Source organism: Anser brachyrhynchus (assembly GCF_964034855.1).
Source record: "Anser brachyrhynchus genome assembly, chromosome: 2".
NCBI classification, from domain to species: Eukaryota; Metazoa; Chordata; class Aves; order Anseriformes; family Anatidae; genus Anser; species Anser brachyrhynchus.
Window position 1 is genome coordinate 38,133,063 of NC_137695.1, and position 19,906 is coordinate 38,152,968.

The 19,906-nt window shown below is 41.9% G+C and overlaps 1 protein-coding gene across 1 annotated transcript in view; it reads left to right on the plus strand.

Annotated features, from left to right (window-relative positions):
- LOC308189565 (uncharacterized protein) overlaps positions 1-19,906 on the plus strand; it is a 76,895-nt gene that overhangs the window by 36,371 nt on the left and 20,618 nt on the right. Inside the window, exons 4-5 of the mRNA XM_080579701.1 lie at positions 8,297-8,378; positions 10,705-13,179. Coding sequence (XP_080435827.1) covers positions 8,297-8,378; positions 10,705-10,740 — 118 coding nt within the window. The 3' untranslated portion in view covers positions 10,741-13,179. The remainder of the gene's footprint in view (positions 1-8,296; positions 8,379-10,704; positions 13,180-19,906) is intronic.

Here is a 19,906-nt window from a genome sequence, read left to right on the forward strand (position 1 = left end):
GGGGGAAAGATCTGTATGCTCTGGTAGTTATTGTCATGTTTATTGACAAAAAAATCTCAAAATAACATCCAAACATGATATAAACAACACATAGGGAAAGAAATTATAGTAATCAACACAACAGATGGGTAGACAGCATTTCGATCTAGTTACCTGCTGCCAAAGTCAATCCAAATAACATGGCTCTAAAGCACTATGAGCTACAAGGGAGGGATGAAATAAGTTGGTCTGTTAGTTGTCCCAGTGAAACCTCCTTTCCTGGTGATTTGAACGTCCTTGTGGTCCTCCAGCTTCCTCCTCCTCCGTATCTCCTCTGCTCCCCCGTTGCCCCTCCATTCCCTCACTGCAGGACATGGGGTGGCTCGTGGCGTGGCTGGTTGCAACCTAAACGAAAAATGGACAGTGGGGGCACTAATTAAGGTGTCCTTTCTATTAGGCTCTTCTATCCAGCTGCCAGTTATTAGAAAATTTCTAGGAGCTTACTATGTTTGAGATCTCTGTCCATCTGCCAGATTTGTCTGAAATGGGTTTCCATCATTATAAGCGGTCAGCTGAGATACAGGGTAGATGCAGAAGCCTTGTTTCCTTAGGATACCCACTTAGAAATAACCTGAAAATCAAGTAGTTTAATTCAAAGTTTTTGCTTGTTTGCTTCAGCTAAATAAATATACATGTAGGTAGGGATGGATGTGAACTGGGACACCCAAAGCTTTCCGTGGCTGACAAAACCAAGCAAAGCAACCTCCTCCTGGGACAGACGATGGCAGCAGTTCCTGGGCCTGGGCTGCTCTAATGAAATGTTCACCTGGACAAAACAGCCACCCCCTTGCATTTCCTCAGCAAGGACAGCTCTACAGAGACTTACGCAGTGAATAATGCTCATTGTAGGCCTAATAACTCAGCTGCCCATGTTTCCACTGGAAAAAAGTAGTTCTCTTCTTTCCACCGCTCTTACCTGCCATAAATTGTCCTGCTTTTTTATGTAATGTTTTAATTTTTCTTTTACACCCGTTGTCTTCACTAACATATGTGGAACAGCCCTGTAATCCACCTCGGGGTGGGATGGATCACGGTATCGTTAACCTCAAAGCAAAACACGAGCATGCAATATTCATTTGCAGAAGCAGGAAAACGAGTGGGGAGATGCAATTCGGGCTGTGGACAGGAGAGGGGGCCCTGCGTAGAGCAGGAGGGAAAAGCTATCGGCTATGGAGACGGAGAGCAGCCAGAGGTCGGCAAAGCCCAGGTAGGAAGGAGATATTCCCCGCTGTAGGGAGGTGGGGGCCCGGGCAGGCCCCCCTGCCGCAGGCTGCTGGGGCAGGTCGGTTAATGGCTGCCCCAGGCCGCCCTCAGGCCTCCCTGCCAACCACAGGCCCGTGGGGTCTCTGTTCCACAGACCACCGCCTTGGTGTAGATGGAGATCCCAACTACGGTGTGTTGGGAGCGAGATTTGTGGTTTATATTTCTGTTACACGGAGAAGGCGGCTGCGGGCGTATAGATTTAATGTTGGATGCTCGCCCCAGAATTTCCATGTTGTTTAAATCGATGCTTCAGAAGGTTGTCACTTCCTCAGTCAAGGTTGTATCTCATAAACCACCTGAGGAAACAAGCTCTGTGAGCGGTTGCCTGCATGCAAATGTGATTTTTGGCACATACCGCTGGATTCCCTGACATTTATACTCCTACAGTGGGTAAATTTGTATTGGCTGCACTGAACAAGCAGAAATGCTTCCACATTGTAAAACACTCCCACAACATTGATTCAAGTTTGATCAATTACACGAGGTGGTTCAGAGAGTAGTTATAGCCGTGCAAAACGTTTTATTCAGAGTTAGAATTTGACCTAGTGTGATAACCAGGCAATAAAATCGGAGGTGGCTGTCAATTTCAGCAGAAATGAGGCATCACCAGAGCTTAAAGATCTGCTTCATAACGTTTCTATCAAATAAATCATATCTCCTGAGTGGGTATTTCCACCATTTTTGACAAGGAAGAAAGAAAATATTGTCTTTGGGTAGATCGAGGGAAGAGAATTAAAGCTGCAATGATTGCTAGCCAACCACATCTATACCCAGAATTAGTGCAAGTATTCAGGGTGCAAGGATATTTTGAAATCTCAATTTACAGTCTGTGTTTTGCAAATTAACAGAGCCCTCACATGATCCTCATCAGATAATTTTTGTGTTTAAAACATAAGCCATATGTTTGAAACTGAATCTAACGCTTTTAAAGGAGCAAATGATTGGTGTTTTCAGTAAGCAGCCTGGAATCCAGTGTTAGCTGATGAGTCATGAAACAAGGAGAAGAACATTTACAGGACATAGTACAATACATCAGTTTAGCAGAACTGAAATTTAACTTTTTCAAATGCCACTTCGGATAAACAGAACATACTTCCTCTCCATTGGAACTGAACCAGGTGCAGAATAAGCTGCTCTAACTATGCCTGACCCACCACTAAGACCATTTCAAGTACATTAATCTTTCTTAATTCTTACGTTACAGTATAAAAACTTCATTCCAAAATGTGTTTCAGCTGTAGAATTGTTTAAAGTATGAAATCTAAAGTGTGTCCTGAACAAATGTTGCACATTTTCATTCTGAATTGGCGGAAGCCATAGTTAGGAGAAATTACAGTTTATACCGTTGTGCTACTTTATTATTAGTGAATGAGGTAGAAACACCTCAGGATAGGGTCTTGTAGCCACGTTTACCAGATAAATGAAGTCAACCCTGAGAAGACCATTATGGGCTCTTGAAGAACAATTACAAAAGCTGAGGAAAAAGTATTCCATGCTTGAAAAAGAAACACTGGCTTACATAGGAGTAATAGGAAAAGGGACACCTTTGTCTTTTGGCCATAAATTTGGCTTCATAAGGACCATTTTCCTTTGTCAGTTCTTGTACAGTTAACAATGAAAAGACTCGAAGTGCGAAGTAACATTATCCTTTTATATGTGACATAGAAAACAAATCAGGACATGGAAATGGGATGCTTGGCTGCTTGTTTTTCTCATCTTTATTTCCCCCAAATACTCTGAATACTCAGAAGTACTGTTTTCTACTATGTTGAAGAAATCACATATGTATTTGCTGCAGTTTCAGAAGAATAATATAAATCTACTTGTTTAGTCTGTCTTGTTCAACAGAAATTACATGGCATCTTGACAGCAAAATAGACTAATAATCATAACAAATCTAATTTATCTCTGCTCTACTTTGAACTAGAATGAACTTTCTCTGCAAGATGGGAACAACTCACAGATTTATTGTTCTGGAGGAATTATAGGCAAAACCAATACACATTGTTCATGGTACACATCAGTGGGTTGTCATAACAGTGATTAAAACTTCTCCATCAGTAGCCAGGGCTGAATGCTCAGGCTACTCTGAAAGTTTCTATCACTTGACAAAACAAGACTGAGTTTTTGCAGGCCTGCTCTACCCTATCTTTTTATTTGAGTGCATGTAGGAAAAGCTTGCAATCAACGTTATAGACCTTGTTTTTCTTTTGCCATTTACTAATGCAGTGGTGTCACATTAATAGATTTCTTCAGTAAATGACCAAAAGTAAAAGTAGCCTCTATCACAGGTCCGTCTGCTTCAGTCATGACTTCCCATGTACCATTTTCAGCAGAGAAAGAAGATCTGAGAGCTAACGTCCAGTAACATATGACAATTCATATCTTTACAACTTCAATATTTTTTCCTGAGGAAAAGAGGAGTCATTGTACATACACAACAATCAGCGTAATATTCTCTAGCTAATGAAGAACTGAATGCTACATTAAAGCTTTGAAGGAAAGATTAGAGGATGCTAAACTGAAAGGAAAATCTGGGAAAGCTTTCACTTCAGATTAAAAAAAAAAAGAAGAAGAAGAATGGCCAGGCACAATGCAGCAAAGCTAGGGGAGATTTTAAAAGCAGGAGGTAAAAGTTGCTCTGTTTTAGGTACTTCGGATACCAGTCTAATAGGATTCAAGACAAACCATCTGATAGAAACAGCAAAAATGAGAAATGTTACTAGATTCGTTTTGTGCTACCAAAGACCTGCAATTTGCAAGGAATCTGTGAGAATATAAAAAAACATTTTGTGGGGGAATCAGAGTTTACATTGCCTCTCTGTACTGTTTGAGGGAGAAAAGGGCCCTACATTTACAGCTTATCTGATGGATAAATTTGAAGAATTTTTCACTGTGCATGTCTTACCTGCAGCAATGTGGAGGCATTTTGGCATGTCCAGCTGTAAACCTGTACTTTGTGTTGCTCCTTCCAGTGTAAGATGCACAAAAGGAGTTAGGGACCAGCATCCTGCCAAACCTATTGAATCACCTGCACAAGCTAGAAACAGAGCTGTGCAAATCCTGATGGAGTCATTAAAGGGAATTACTTAGTTCTATGCCAGTTTGTCGATTTGTTTCTTAGTGAGGCTCCTTATTTCCCAGCTGTATAATTAGTGAAGTCTAAGATACCAGTTACTTCATTATTGTTATTCTTCTACACGGTGGGGACTGCACTTTCCTTTCTGGAAAGTGGAATACGTGGTACTGCAGTGCTGGTGCTGCACATGGAGGATGTGGAGCACTTAGATTAAGCAGAAGAGCCTTGTTTGGTGCAAGGCGTAGAGTTTTCCTTAACATCTATTTGGGGTTGAGGAGTCAAAGTTGTGTTTTTTTAAATGGGTTAGCAACCCAATTGCCAGAAGAACAGTTCTTCAAAGTATTTAAACATCTAACAAATGTCTGTAGCGAAGAAGAATTCTATCCGGGAAGTCAAATCAAGGCAAGGACGGGATCAGCATAGTATACTGCCAGGCACTGGCCTATCTGTGAGGCAGCGCGGACAAGGACTGATAGCAAGGGCCTGAGCTCAAAAGCAGCGTCTGAGCCAAGGGGAAGAGGCCCCAGATAACACGCCTTGTGGCTCTTTCTCACAGAGCACTCTTCAAAGCCCTGTGATCCAAAGTTACACAGCCCCGTGCTTTCAAAGCTGGCCTTGAGCGGCAGCCAAAGCTCTGGGTGGGGGGTGAGGGGGAAGGAGGCCGTAGGGCCTACTCGTGCTCTCAGGGCCTGGTACTACACGGTCAAGTACCTTTAAGGGTGTAGGGTGTTTTTTTTGTTTTTTGTTTTATAAATTTGGACTTGAGCTCCTAAATCTATTGCTTCTGGAAAAAAAAATGCACTGAATTTGGCTGAATTCTTATTTATGTATAAAAACAGTGATCCAGCTGTGGCTTCTCATATGTAGATTAATTTGGTTCCTATCCTAGGGAGACTTCTAGTCTTACTAGTCTGTTTAGTAAGACATCTAGTAATAACCTTCCATACCTAGCTTTGGCTCTGCAGCTTCTCATGTGGTTACCTGTTTTTTATCAGTCAAAGACCACCTGGTTGTCAGAAAAAACAGTGAGATCTGCAGGAAAAATAAACAACAACACATGCACAGACACACACACACACACACCCATAGAATTATAAGGTGTATGGGCTGCTTCTGACCATCCTCATTCATAGACAGCAAGGTTTTGTGGGGTCCCTTGAAGGAGCTGTTTGAATTAAGTGTGCTGTCTGAGTTGTGTGGTGTTTGGTGCAGATCCTCGGGCAGGAGCACAGGTAACTGAGAGCCCTTGTATAGACGAGTTCCGAGTCATATATTCATAGAAGTGTTCATAATTGAACATTAGTGGAAAGCAAGGTCATTTTGTGGAAAATTGGGTTTTAACACATGTAGGCTTCAGGCATTTTAATTACACAGAGAAGTGTTTTGCTACCTAAATATTTCTTTCCTGAGCATTACACTTTGATCCTGCAGTAAGTACTCTGTGGAAGATCTTGGCAATAGGGGAGAGCTCATTGCATTCAGCCCCCGATAAGGGACTACTGCTGCTCAAGAGAGCACTGGAAGACATGCAAGAAGGTCTCACAGGATTTGAATTGCTCTGGAAAAGGATTTGATATTTGAGGATATTAAAAAATCCTTGTCTTTTCTCACCCCTGCTATCCCACGCTAATTGAAAGTTTTTTTTGAATTGTTATTTTTACAAAAAAAAAACCCTGCAACTTTACTTGAGCTCGGCAGCTATAAAGCATAGCACATTTTTTTCTTCTTACTTTGAATATATTCAAGCTTCTGGAAAAGAATAAAAAATACAGAACAGTTATATTAAAGTCAATAGGACTCTTCAGTTTCAGAGCTGTTGTAACTTAAATTGTTTGCCAGTAAAACTGAACAGTTATATTGAATGTGAAGTGAGGTTTATGAGAATACATGTCTGTGTCTTATGTTATCCTCACAGGTTCTTATTCCTCTTCTTTTCCCCCAGTGGATAAGCAGTAATATGATTAGCATAAAGGCAGAGGAAATTTTCAGAGAAAACAAGTATGTCCTTTTTTGAACAGTGCTAGATCAGAATTTCTCTCAAATTGTGGAGGAATTCTTAACTTATTTAGTGTCACATATAGCTAATATTATTTTATAAAAGGCTGATACAAACCTATGTAGTTAAATAATTGGTTTTCAGGACTGCTTCTGTGATGGGTGTTTATCTTTGTTCTGCCACAAACTGTTATATTGTGCCCATTACTCTACTGCATTACTATTAGGAGGAGCTCAGTAATGTTGAACCAGATGCGGTTACCAGGAATATATCATTTCCCAAGAGTAATTAATTCTGCCGTTCCAGTGTTTATCTCGCTTTGGTTTGATTTTTTCCAGCTTCAGTTTCCATTAGTTTGCTGTCTTCTTCTGCTAGATGACAGACAGGATAGGACAATACCATTTTTTCCATGGATTCGGAGGGGGGGACACCGTAGGCTGCATCTGCCTTAGCTTTCCAGCTCATTCCTGTGTCTGCACCTGATTGTGCATGCTGCTTGCACAGTGCTTTGGTCCTGGTTTCTCTTTTAGATCAAAGCAACTTCTTCCCCATAGGACAAAACATGGCTGCGTTGTGAGCATTTACCTCAGTTATTGTTCCGGAGAAGAGTATAGATGAGGCTGCAGTAAATTTGGCTCCCTCCACTCCCCCAAGTCCTTCACCGCTATCCCAGCATCGTCTGAACCCCTGCATGCCCTGCTGGTGTACAGCACACACCCGCAGCATCGGGTTACCATAACCCCGTCCTCACAGTTTTTTGGCACACGGAATGGAAAAAAAAAAAAAAAAAAGCAATGTTTTAGGATTGCAAGGGCAACAGAGGAGACTCGAAATCCGTGTTGTGAGTCTGAGCACAGCCACCACCGGTGTTTGGTGCGTGAGTCACTCGCACCCCTGGGCTGGGAGCCTGCCTGGGGAGGATGCATTTATGAGAGTGGATGCTGCCTTTGAATCAAATTCTCTTCTGTGACAACCAAGCATTTGCACTGATGGAAATGTTTCTTTGTCAAATGCATTTAGAGGTTGATGAAGTCACAATATAAATAGTGGAGGAGAGGGATTTTCACAGTTACACCGCCACTGTGAGCTGGAACATGCATACGTGTGACTGGCAGCAATTAGTGCCGCACAGATAAAGACAGATTTTGTCCCATCCTTCTCTGTGGCTTTCTGCACTTGATACCATTCAGATTGGCAAAAATGAAGTGTGTTGCATGCTCTGTTTCATTTAGTTGTTGTTAGCGTTCAGAAAAGAATGAAAAAAAAAAGAAAATATTTTTCTATCTGTCATTTCATCTTGCTTTTAGTGCAAAGTATCCTTGGATGACCAAAAGAATGACAGGGACATATCTCGAGTGACAAACGTTGAGCTCTTGAGACAGTGCAAATAGTTCTATGTTTCTAAATAATGACATTTTTCTTTTTGCGAATTTAAAAAAGTATGTCTTTAATAAGCTGATTTTTACAGTTGCGTTCAAAACTGATGAACAACATCTCCACTACTGAAAAATTATACTTAAGCCTATCATCTGTAAGGCAGTTTACTCAAAAAGCATACTACATCAGGTAGAGATGAATGCCGTGATTACTTTTATAAGATAATGGAGCCCTGACTTTTTCCAGCTCTGTTTGCACATTAGCCTGAAATGAACTTTCTTGCTCAGTGGTTTCATTTGCATCATCATTTTCAGTCACTAACTGATAAAAAATACACTCTCAAATTCCCTGATCACTTTTGAGCACTTCCTGTATTAGAAAAGGATTTCATGGCTGCTACTGAACTGAGTATTTTTTGCCTTCAGTTGAAGTATTGGCTTACTTTAGGTATTTGTTATTCAGACACTTGTAATGTTTTTCACTATATTTTCAGGACGTGTCTTTTCCTCCTTGACTGTTGTGCCTTTTTCTGTTATCTGCAGGGACAGCCTCAGCCCTGGTGGATCAAGCCCCATCATCAGGCTTCATCAACATGGAGTTATACCAGCACGAGTGGAATGTGAGGTAGGGTTACGGTTTCTTTTCCAGTGTAGCCACATTGCACAATTCCTAGTGCGCACCATTTATAGAAGGACTAATGGCTTTAGCTTGTTCCGCAGTTCTAAGAGAGATCAAACCGTTACACGGTGAGCACCTTTTTATTGATGTGCCACAGATGACACAAGGTAATCTTACTCTTCTAAATTCTGTGGAATAAAATGGTGCAATTCTGGTGTGTAAACAAGTCCTAAGCCAAAAGCTTAAAACCTGATCCCTCGGGTCACTGTATTCCTCCTCCATTGCTTTCCTTCACCCCTATTTCAGGCCATGTATACAAAGTATGTAGATAGCGGCACGCTGAGTATCGGGTGTCTCGGACAGCTGGCAACACGCTTGGAGTACACGCATAGCACCAATATTTCCAAATGCAAGAGCAAACCCAAAGACTTTAAAAGGTTTCATAAGGTTTGCTTACAAATAATGTTTTTTCCAGGTGCTGTTTCCATGTGTTCTAAAGTTTGAAAAAAATATTCTTGCTTTCAAATTGAATAGGTGATGAACATTGAAAAGCAGGCATGGTACTGATCACATACCAGCACTTTTTTCAGCTTTTTGAAGTCCTGAAGGGCACTCTGGGAAGTATTACTTTTTTTGCCAGCAGTTCTATAATATAGTTTCTATTTATTTGCACATGCAATTTGTTATGCCATCTATGCAGAGGCTTTTTTTTTTGGGGGGGGGGCGGAGTGGGTAAGGAAAATATTTGTGAGAAGAGATAACTGGAGCCAAAGCAAGTAAACCTGACATGATAAAATCTAGAAACTATACGGCAAAGATACTTTCCACTTCTTCTATTGAAAAACAATGCCCATGATTTCTCCTATTTTACTCTTGTATGGTAAAGTATTTCTTCATATTGCAAGTTACTTTTCAGTATTTTCAATTGTGGTTTTGTGTACCTTTTTAAAGCAAGGCTGTGCATACGACGATGTCTCTGATGGTAGTAGATGGAAATACCAGCAGAGTTTCTGTCATGATGTGGTAATTACTAAACAAATAAAGCAAAATCACATGGTTGCATCTTGTAACCGTCTGTTTTAACTGTTTAACTATGCTCCCTCTAAGTGTGTTTACAACTTAGAAAACAAACTGTAGGTTGGGCTTAAGGGTCTTTTGTTGCAATATATAAATAAAATATGTTGTTTTTTCCAACTTAAAAGTGGTGACGTAATTTCAATAGTCAGTTGCCTTAAGTGTAGCTATCTGAAGTTCAGACTATTGAAAATAAAATTTAAATCAGATTACATAGGAGGTTTGGGACAGAATCGAGATAATTTGGTTTCATTATTTAATCACAGCATGACAGGCATATGCATTTATTGATGTAGTACTGCTGACAAGAAGAGTCAATGCATACAAAAAGACCACTGGAAGCAGCAGCTGCCTCTGTCAATAGATTAAAAATCAAGGGAGATTTTAAAGTATGTTTCTATTAATTGAATATGTAATCATTTTACGTAGAAGGGTTTTAATTACAGTTAGTCTCAATGTCCTCATTATGCACTTACATGGACTAAATATCCATGATCCTTGAATAAAATGTGGCTCGACAAAAAAGAAAATGTGAGAATAGCAGAAAAGAGATTTTAAAGGAGTGGTAAATAATCTAGAATGAAGACATCGTGTCTGTGCAATTTTCACAGCACAATTGTGAATGTCAAATAACAGCAACTAGATTTTCGCTGGGGGCTTTTCATTCTTAAAAATAATAACACATCAGATGTAGATTCAGGTTAGTTAGCAGACTTAGAAAATTGTTTAAATTCTCGGCACCTCTGAGCAGTGTCTGTCTTGTGAAAATACCCTACTGGTTTTCTGTTACGTATACCTCAAATGGCAATGCAGTGAGACTGGAAACACACGGCTCTCGTATTTCCAATTTCTAATTCTGGATTATTTCTTGTTCTGAAAAATTCATTGCAGAATGTAACACCTTTTGCCTTTCATTTTCCCTTTTTATATCAAACTGTTAATAGAAAAAAAAATGATTGGGTCTTACTTATGTACAAAATAATATGCTATAAGCCAATATATACACTGAAATTATTTAGATTCTCATCAAGTGTGCCACATCCAGAAGACCAAGCTGAGGTTGCCTGTCCAAACACAGTTCTGTTGCTCGATAGTCTGTCTTCTGCTCTGGGCAAGAAAACGTGTGGTTATGTGTAAATTACACAGTCAATTATCAGGCTGTCATGTCTTAATTTTGAGCATTTGATCTTGCTGTTCTTTCATTGAAGGCTGGAGTATTTCTGTGGATCATGGAGTTGTTTTTATTAATTTGTTTCAGAGGAAAGTTAATTGCCAATTCAAAATCACACGCTGAGTGAAACAGATTTCTGTTGTATTCCGTGGCTTTGATTGAACTCTGGGACAGGAGAAGAATATTTTAAGAAATTGCACTGTGTGGAAACAAAGAACACGAAGACAATGGGAGAGAAACAAATGTTTGTGACGGATCTGAGGCAGAAGAGCCAGATTTGCAACTAGAGATGGGGGGCCGAGATCTGATTAAAAAAGCACAGATTGTGACTGGGACAGCGCAGCGAGAGACTACTTCCAGACACAGAAATAAATCTTGTAGGCAGCTTCAAACCATGCACAGTCTGGACGGTGAGGCAGACGGCAGCTCTTCCCAGAACTGCTGGAGAGCGTTTCCGCAGAAGCTGAGCGGGCTGTCATTTTCAGAGTCGGTAGGAAGAGCTTTGTTAATCTGAAGTAGGAGTCAAGTGCACATGGCCCCGCTGCAGCTGCAAGAGACGCGTTAGCTTTGGAAGAAAAGCCACAATCGGCAGAAGGTGAATGAGTGAAACTCGAGTCTCAGTCGTAACAGTGAGAATATGTGAGCACGAAGTGGGGAAATGTTTGCCTCGTCTCGCTGCCTCTGTGGAGGGAAGCTGTCTTGCTGCAGAAGTGTGAAATCTGGAGAGCAGCATTTACGCATCACAGTCGATAATAAAAAGTGAAAGCCTGTAGATGCAGCCGAGTCACAGGCTCTGGCAGTCATCAAGAGGCATGGGGAGGCTTTTCTCTTTGCACAGGAGAGGTTAGCGTTAGGCAGAGCTGATCATAAACTGTGTCAAAGAGGGCTTGGCAAAAACTTCCCTATGTTTTCCTCTACAAATCCTTGTTTACAAGCAGACTGCAGCTTCGTAATAAACTGTGCTGGTGGCAGACTCGCTGTCTTCAGCCTTCAATAGAAGTTCGGTAGGACAAAGTCTACAGAGCTCGTTTATACATACATTGATCTGATTTAAAACAAACAAACAAGTAAACCCGATTAGTCTCAGATGGAGCATGGAGTCTGATTAACTAAATTATTTGTGAAGTTAGTATCCTAGAGAAAGTCCTGAAGATATTACCACAGAATTACGAGAACAGCATTTCCCAGCTCCTACAATTAAAGGGACAGTTTTCAAATTTATCTGGGTTTCACTTTGAAGGAACAAGGACAGAAATTCTTAAGTTGTTACGTTCAAATACATTACAATGGATCCGTGAAGCAGAGATGACTGAAAGAGTCCAAGCTGGTAGCAGGGGAATTGCTGGCCTCCTGAAGCAAAACAGGCACAGATTTGTTGAGATGGGCTGAAAAAGTAATTTAGCCCCATGTGTTGCACAGCAGCCGAGGACTGCTGCCATTTGGCAATCTCTCCAGACAATTAAAGGAAGAATTTCAGTCCACTCGCCAGTTGTTTTTTAAAAGGAAGGGGGCAAGGGAATCCCTTGTGATGTTTGATATCGATGTTCATCAGTAAGGATGAAGAGCAGCTCCTGCTTGCCACACCACTTCAAAGGAGGAGCCCAGGTGGGGAGACGTGCTGTGCCACCTGCGGTGTGACTCGTCTATCAGCACCTAAAGGGCACATCAAATCAACTCGCTGCCCACTCCAGATGAGAAAAACTGGGGTTAAGTGAGACCAGATCAGATCTTACGCACCTCATGCCTCGGGATTCATCCTGGATGATGCTGGCCAGGACCTTCTTTTCCACGTCCTACAGCTCTGCAGGTCCGTGGCCGGGTGCAGGCATGGCCGCCACACAGCTGCAGCACATCGTGGGCAGGGACCAAGGGCAAGACCCCCAGCATAAAAGCGGGTCCCTGGGAAGCAGGGCAGCCCTTGCTGAGGTCTCTTCCAGCTCCTTCTCCCAAGGCCACCAGCTGCACTGTCTCTAAGCTGGCCCTGAGCCCAGGAGACTGACCCCCCTGGAGCTCCCGGGTGCTCTGCAGAATTCGTTTCATCTACCCCGTCAGCAACCTCCTCCCATCTGCCACAGACAGCTGACACCAGCTTCCCTTCCCTCCTGCTTGTTGTGGTCTTCAGAACTGCCTCCATCTAGTTCATGCTATCGCAGATTTAGGTGCAAGGCAAATAATACATTCTTTGCTACAAGGTCAGCCTTTCCCCCGTCCCTTGCTTTCCACCTTCACAAGCAGGTGGTTCTTTGAGCCTCCAATGCTATCTGAACAGCGGCGCTTTCTGCTGGGTCTACAAAGTGCATTTACAACTAAGATTGCTGTTAAATCTCTCGGGAACTTCTATCTACAAATTAAGCACCTTCTGTTTTTCCGCAGGTTGTAGTTTATTGGGCATGAATTTAAGTAGTTTGCAGAGGAGTACAGCTGAGGCATAGAAGTATTGGTTGCCATAACTGTCAGTCTTACAGATTGGTGGCAATATCAAAACAAGAAACAAGCTATTAAAAATATGTGAACTTAATCTCCAAGCCACATTTGGGATTTCTGAGTCAGAGAACAGAACAAGTGAGACACAGATTTTCAGTATTTACAGTTCATTCAGTCTTGGGGTTTGTTAACCCAATGTGATCGTGTCATCGGGAACTGTTGTCAGAGATGCTGGGGACTTAGAGAATAAGAAGGGACAAGTAGACAGAGCAAACCTCCGGTGTGGTTAGGATCTTGTAGCATACCATTTCCTTGTGAAAATGACACCATATCTACTGTGGAAAGTAATGTTTGAAAAAGCAGTGCTATCGCAACAAATAGCCAATGGTCACAGGATTGGTTTTTTGCATCAGAAGGATGCAGATTATGGAGAAAAGGCACCTTATTTAAATGCCAGGAAGCGGGGAGATAAGCACATTGGTTCAGGTATTTTGTCATGGAGTGTCTCAGGCAGACAGTACAGTACAGAGCAGCCCTAACAGCCAGAGATAATGCTCCTGAATACAGCCGCAGTGGATTTATCACCACCTGACAGAGCTGGTGTTGATGCTTCGAGGCAGCACCTGCAGGCTCGGGCAGCATTTCAGAGCAGTTCAAATACCATCAGCTAATACATCGAACAGTATGCAAAGGCCTGAACTATGGTAATGTCATCTGTTGGCATTGCTGCGTTTGGGAAAGGAAGTTGTGTGAGTAACTGTATCCCGAAGAGGCTTTGCTATAAACTCTCGGGAACAGATTTTATTCAGAATTTCATATGGAGAACTAAAACTGTGGAAGAAATATGGAAGAACTAGACCTCTGTCATTTTTTCTGTCTTTGAAGCATTACAACTAAGCAGAGCCTGTACCAGGAAAAGCCTAGGCAAGGTGGGATTTAGAGCCCCTACATAATTTAAACACTTTTGAAACTCCTACTTACTGTGGAATATATTTGTTAATGGGTAGCAGAAAGCTTGCTAAAATGAACGGTGTTCAGTCAGTGAGAAAAGCACTGCGAGGCTACAGCCCGTGGCGGGTGGGAGCTCCGGCTCGCGCGTCTGCCCTCGTCCACCACTGACGCACACGTGTCTTCGCAGAAGGGCGACGGCTCAGTCCGTTGCCTGAGAATAGGTACCTACTTCCAGCTTCTTTCAATAGTTTTTATTTTTTTTTTTAATAGGCTTTACTCCAGATAACCAGGCTGCTACATTTACTCTGCCATGTACAGATTTTAACGCTTACTGTTTGTGAAAGCAGTCTGAAATGCTGGAATTTCAGTGCTGTGCATTACAAGGGGTTAGGTGTATGGGTGGTAGATGGCGCAGGTCTTTATACGTATAAAGATGACTTCCATGTCACATATTTTGCACTTTAAAAACGCTGATAGTTGCAGATAAAAATAGCAACCACAAATGATATTTTCAAAATCAGATAAAACCCTTATCTGTTAAATCAATAAATAGTGGCATGATTCATCTGATTCTGTGGATTAATCCTGAGAGCCAGCTTGCTGTTCAGATCTGTAGAGAAAAAGGAAACTTGAATCTATAACTAAGATAAGTTCCACTCAGAACAGTAAACGTGTTTTAAAACTTGAGTATGGCACGAAATCAAGTTTGTCCTTAGGTTTTTAATGTTTTTCATCTATTAGGTTATACCAAAGGCAAAAAAAAAAAAAGTATTTAATTTAGGAGGCAAATGCTACAGGCTCTCATAATTCTTCAATTGAAAGAGTTACAAGTGAATGCAAAGTGCAGGCTTATTTGACCAGCAGGAAAAGTAACCTAAACTCACTCTGGCATATGGGGCAACCAACCTTATTTGGTAAAGACCCTTCCTTTAAATTGTGGAATAATATTTGCAATTATTATAAGAGTTTTGGCCAGGGTTTTTGGCCAGAGTTTTTAAAAGGGTTATTTATCCTTCCTATACTGAGATGTGAGGGCAGTTCTGCTGTTAGAAAATATTCAGTGAATTAATGAGGTGAGTTATTCCAGCAGACAGAAAGCAGAGGTGCTGCAGATGAAATTATTCCACTGCAGAAAAACTAAGGAACGTTACGTGGTACGAAATGCATTGTGCTGGGACTTGCACAGTGCGAATGGGCTCTTGTATTACTCCTTATAATGTCTAAGAATCTGTCTTTGGGTGTGGGCACCGATGCGTAGTTTCCAACTAGGAAGACAGTCCTTTCATAGGCAAAAGTGTCTGAACATTAACTTTGGATGGGCGTTTAGAGTACTGAAATCAGATATGTAAATATGCTTGCACAGATTCTAAAATCCATTGTACCTGGGTTTGGTTTTAGTATCTAGAGGTGAAAATACAGTGCAGATTCTGTATTCACTTCAAACGCCGAGTGAGTCCTTGAGAATATAATGAAGCATTATATTGCACAGTGACCTCTGCTCAGTGAAAGCCGTTTCCTGGTGTCTTTCTGCCACTGTGGTGGCTCTTTATATGCTGCCAAAACATTGTGTTCAATCAAGATATCCAAGTCTTGAAAATCATCCTGGTATTTTTCTCTTCAAAAAAAAAAAAGTAACTGTAGGTGAGTCAAAGCAGGTTGATTAACTTCTTCTGGAGATTTACCTTTTCAGTGTCTATTTATCGATTTCTTCTAGTTACAGCACAATTAAATAAAATGACAAAAACAATATGCCTAATTTGGTGATTCTCACTTTAGCAGCAGACAGAAAAGGAAGTTGCTTTTCCTCTCCACCTTAAATCAGGCAGTACTAGAAGGATGTTAAAATTTTAGAATTACCCCTTATACCCATCTTGAAGTCTTTCATATTCATTTGGCCATGCATTCATTTTAACACTGGGCAATGCAGGGGGAAGGAATCAATGGGGTTAAAGCCTTCTGTTGTATGGTCCCATTGCTCCAGCTTCATCTCGCTCATTGTGCTTGCTCCTGGTTGTTGTATACAGACTATTTTTTCCAATATATTGTTGCCTAATTAAAAGTGGGGAAAAAAAAACAACAACACCAAAAGTGAAACTCGGACAAGAAGAGGTGCCTTGCATCTCATCCAGGCCCTTGGTTAGTCCACCAAGCAATTCCTTGGCTCCTTGGCAGCTGAAGGCAGGGCGAACAGTTGGGCTTGGGTGGTGCAACGTGCCACCCTGCAGAACAGCCAACTCGTCCAGAGATAAGATTTTTTTTTCTTTCCCTGCAGCCGGTGAGTCACTCACAAGGCACTGCTTGGCTGTACGTACAAGAAGTTGTGTTTTCCCCTGTCTTCTGGGTGGAAGGTGCTTGTGGGCTAAACAACCACCTGACACAGGCTCTGTTTGCCTGGAGGAAGGCACGTGTGACCTGGGAGCCCTTGCTGGGCTTCCCCTCCTGTGTGTCCTCCCAGGTGAAACCTTCCTGCCCCTCCTGCGGCAGGCAGACCTGCAGGGAGGCTTGCTGGGGGAAAGCCTGTGGGAAGTGTGGGGGAGGAGGGTGGGAGAGCCCCACACTGCTCAACGGCAGCCTTCAGTGTCCCCATTCCCCCCCTGCCATTCTCATCGTGCTGGATATTGCTGTGCTAGTATATTCCCTTCCCTTTTTTCCCCCCCAGCCTGATGGAATTTAACCAAGCTACTTTTCCACTGAAAAGATCGTTTTCCAATCTGCTTATATGAAGTCCCCTCCTGAGCTCGTCTAGGTTCACTTCACAGAAGGGATATTGGTGTGCCATAAATGCTATCAAATGCTTCCTAGACAAGTGTCAGCATCCTACTTCTCCATCCTGTGTAATTTTTTAACTTCTTTTTCTCTCTTCATGGTGTGTAAAATGCATCTGTGGCTTTCTCCCTGGTACCCAGAAATCCCAGAATTTATTTTCTTTTTCTTCTGACTGATTCAGCTTTCAGCCTGGTGTAGGACTTCTGGCTTAAGTGGACGCACTCCAGGTTTGTTCCAGCACAAACAACATCAAAGTCAGACCGTGCCGTGGTCACTTGCTATGTAATTGTTACACTTCTATTCTCTTCCTCCCCTTTGTTTTTATTCTTTATAAGCAACAATAGATTGAAGTTATTTGAGGCAAAAAGCATTTCCTCACGTGTATTTGTACAATCTCTAACATGAAGTTACCCTGTCCTAGAGTCTCTGTGTAATGCATACGGTGCTACGTGTGTAAGCCGGGCATGGCACCAGCCAGAGACGGCCGTCCTTGTAAGCAGGCAGGCAACATAGCTGTGATCTGCCTGCCCCACTTGCCTCATCTCAGCCCACTGACCATTTTTTGAGCAGCCTTTCAGTGCCATCCATCCGCTACCACTGCTCAGCCCTGAAAACATTCCTCATCTATTGTTTTCCTTCTTCTCTTAGCACATCTCAAAAAGCTCGGCAGAACCTAGCACTAATTACATGAAGTCATGCAAAGCAAACATTTGGAAGCTGCAGAAATGGATCGTTATTATTTTTTTTTTTCAATTCTGTTTTGGAAGAGGCTTTCCTGACCAAGCTGTTTTTCAGCCATGTAAAGCTGTTGATGACACAGGGTTTTCCCACCGGAAAGGGATATGATCCCATGTGGGACATGACCCTAGCAGCCTGTGGAACCATGTTTGTACCCCTCAGCATCTGCTGTCTTTTTAAGGGCTGGTGCCCTGGGCAGCTGAGAAGGGAACAGAGGAAGAAATTAAGTTCTTTAGAAATGATTCTGTTGGTACAGCTGTTTTCTCGGACAGTTCTACCTGTGCTAAATCAGATTTTCATTGGAATCAGAACATTAACTTGCTTTTATTTTTTTCACAGACCTTACAGTTCTAGGGACAAGGACCTGTGTCCTTCAATTAGAAAAGGATGAGATCTTTACTTCTTTTGTCTGTCTGTGGCCCACAGTAAGTGTAACAGTCTGTGCACAAATCCACTCTGTAAATAATGGTCTTCAGGATACACTGCCCATATGCACTTTCATCAAATGTTCTGCCTCCCCTCTTTCAAGGTCACTGTAATTTCTTGGGATTCTGCACGTGAGCGGGCATAATGCACACCACACACCTGTGCTTGGTGCAGAAGGAGAGATGGATATCTGCATGTGCATAAGGATGGCACATCTGGAAGAATTCCAGCTACCTTTTTTCTTTCTAACTGCACAACACAAATGTTACTTGTCAGAATCTGCACCAACCATATATTCTGAACTGTCCAATTTCAGCCATATTTTCCCTTTTTTTAGCAAAGTCCCAGACGTAACACAATGGAACAAGCAGAACTTCAGAAACTCTGATCAACCACAAAACCGTGTTCTTCCCAGATACGCAGACATTTCTCAGGCATTGAGAATAATTATAGGCAAAATTACTGCAAGTATTAACCAAGGCCCATTTAACCCTGGAATGCGCTTCATCTCAGTCTGCTCTAAGAAGCAGTGGTATTCTCTCCCTTATAGTTTCAGATTACCATATTCCTCAAAATAGAACTGTAAAACCAAATTGTAACCAGAGTATCATCCAAGCTAGTAAAAATGGTTTTTAATTGAAAGGGCACTTTGAAATCCCCATGCTGAAAAGGCTGAAACCATTTATGGGTGTCTTGGAGGGGAGGGAGGGAGGAAGCGTTTCCAAGAAGAGCAGGCTGTTCTTCCAACAATAAAATATCATCAAAACTACTGTTCAACATTTAGCATTTACAAGCTGGCAGCAGCACACTACGTACCATATAGACAGTAATGAAAATACTTGGTCACGCTCTTTAATGCAGTGCAAACACTTTGTGCTGTAAAGTGGTGGCAGTAGCTGGCCCCCTGACAGAGTCACTGGCACAGGGAGGGTTGCTTCATCTGAGAAACGTGCGTGCCATAGAGGCAATCCAGCAACATTGCTACTTCCCTCTTCTTACAGGAGATGAAGGACAGGAGTTCTCCAAGCAGATTGATTTGGAGACCTTTCTGGTTTTTGTGAGCTACAAGAGGTTTGCCCGGACGTAAAGGAGGGGATCCTGAGCAACGAGGAGCAGTGGTTATCATGGGTACGAATGATGGGCAGGTTTAATCTTAGGATTTCCATTCTAACTATAGAATTGGCAGTGCTGAAATATAATGGAGGGTTCATCCGTGGTTACTGTTAGGGGCCTATTTCTAAGAAGTTGAGATTAACATCTGTCCATAATGAAGGCAGCTTGGATAAGATCTCGTCAGCAATGGTTAGGGAAAAATGCAGAATTTGCCTTCACTGAGAAGTAACATCCTGGGCCCAAATACATTAGATATGATGTGACTGGACTTTGTAATCACTGATTTTCTTTTTGATTTTTTTTTAGTTTGTTTTAGGCTGCTTGCTGATTATAAATCATAACTTTGTTCCGAGAGGAAGGGAAGATTTTGAACTTTTTGCCTTTCAGTTATTTTTGCAGTGACTTTCAGACTAAGAGCCCTCAGGACTGGTGCTCACTGAATCTCATAAATACAGTCTCACTTTGAAGTCTAGACTAGAGGAGTTAACAGTAAGCCCAAGTGAAATGCTCTTTTTTTCCTTGAATATGAAAGGTTATACTATATCTAGGAATACAGCTGCTTTATTAGAGAGTTGAAGCAAACACCACTGCAATTGTTTATTCCAAAGCAGCAGCAGACAGCTAGGCCAGATATGACTTCTGCCATCTCAAAGAAAAAAATCCAATGGAGGATTAACTGTCTGAACCCAAGTTTAAGTAACTAACCTGTAAAGTGGGCATTCCTATGAGGAGAGAAGACAAGCCTGACTTTGGCTTTAGGGACTTGGGACACCAGAAGGGAATGATGATCACAATTTTGTACAAGGCTCTAAGAAGAAGTGACCGAAAGAACAGTTATCACCTAAAATATCTTTGGTATTTACAAGGAACA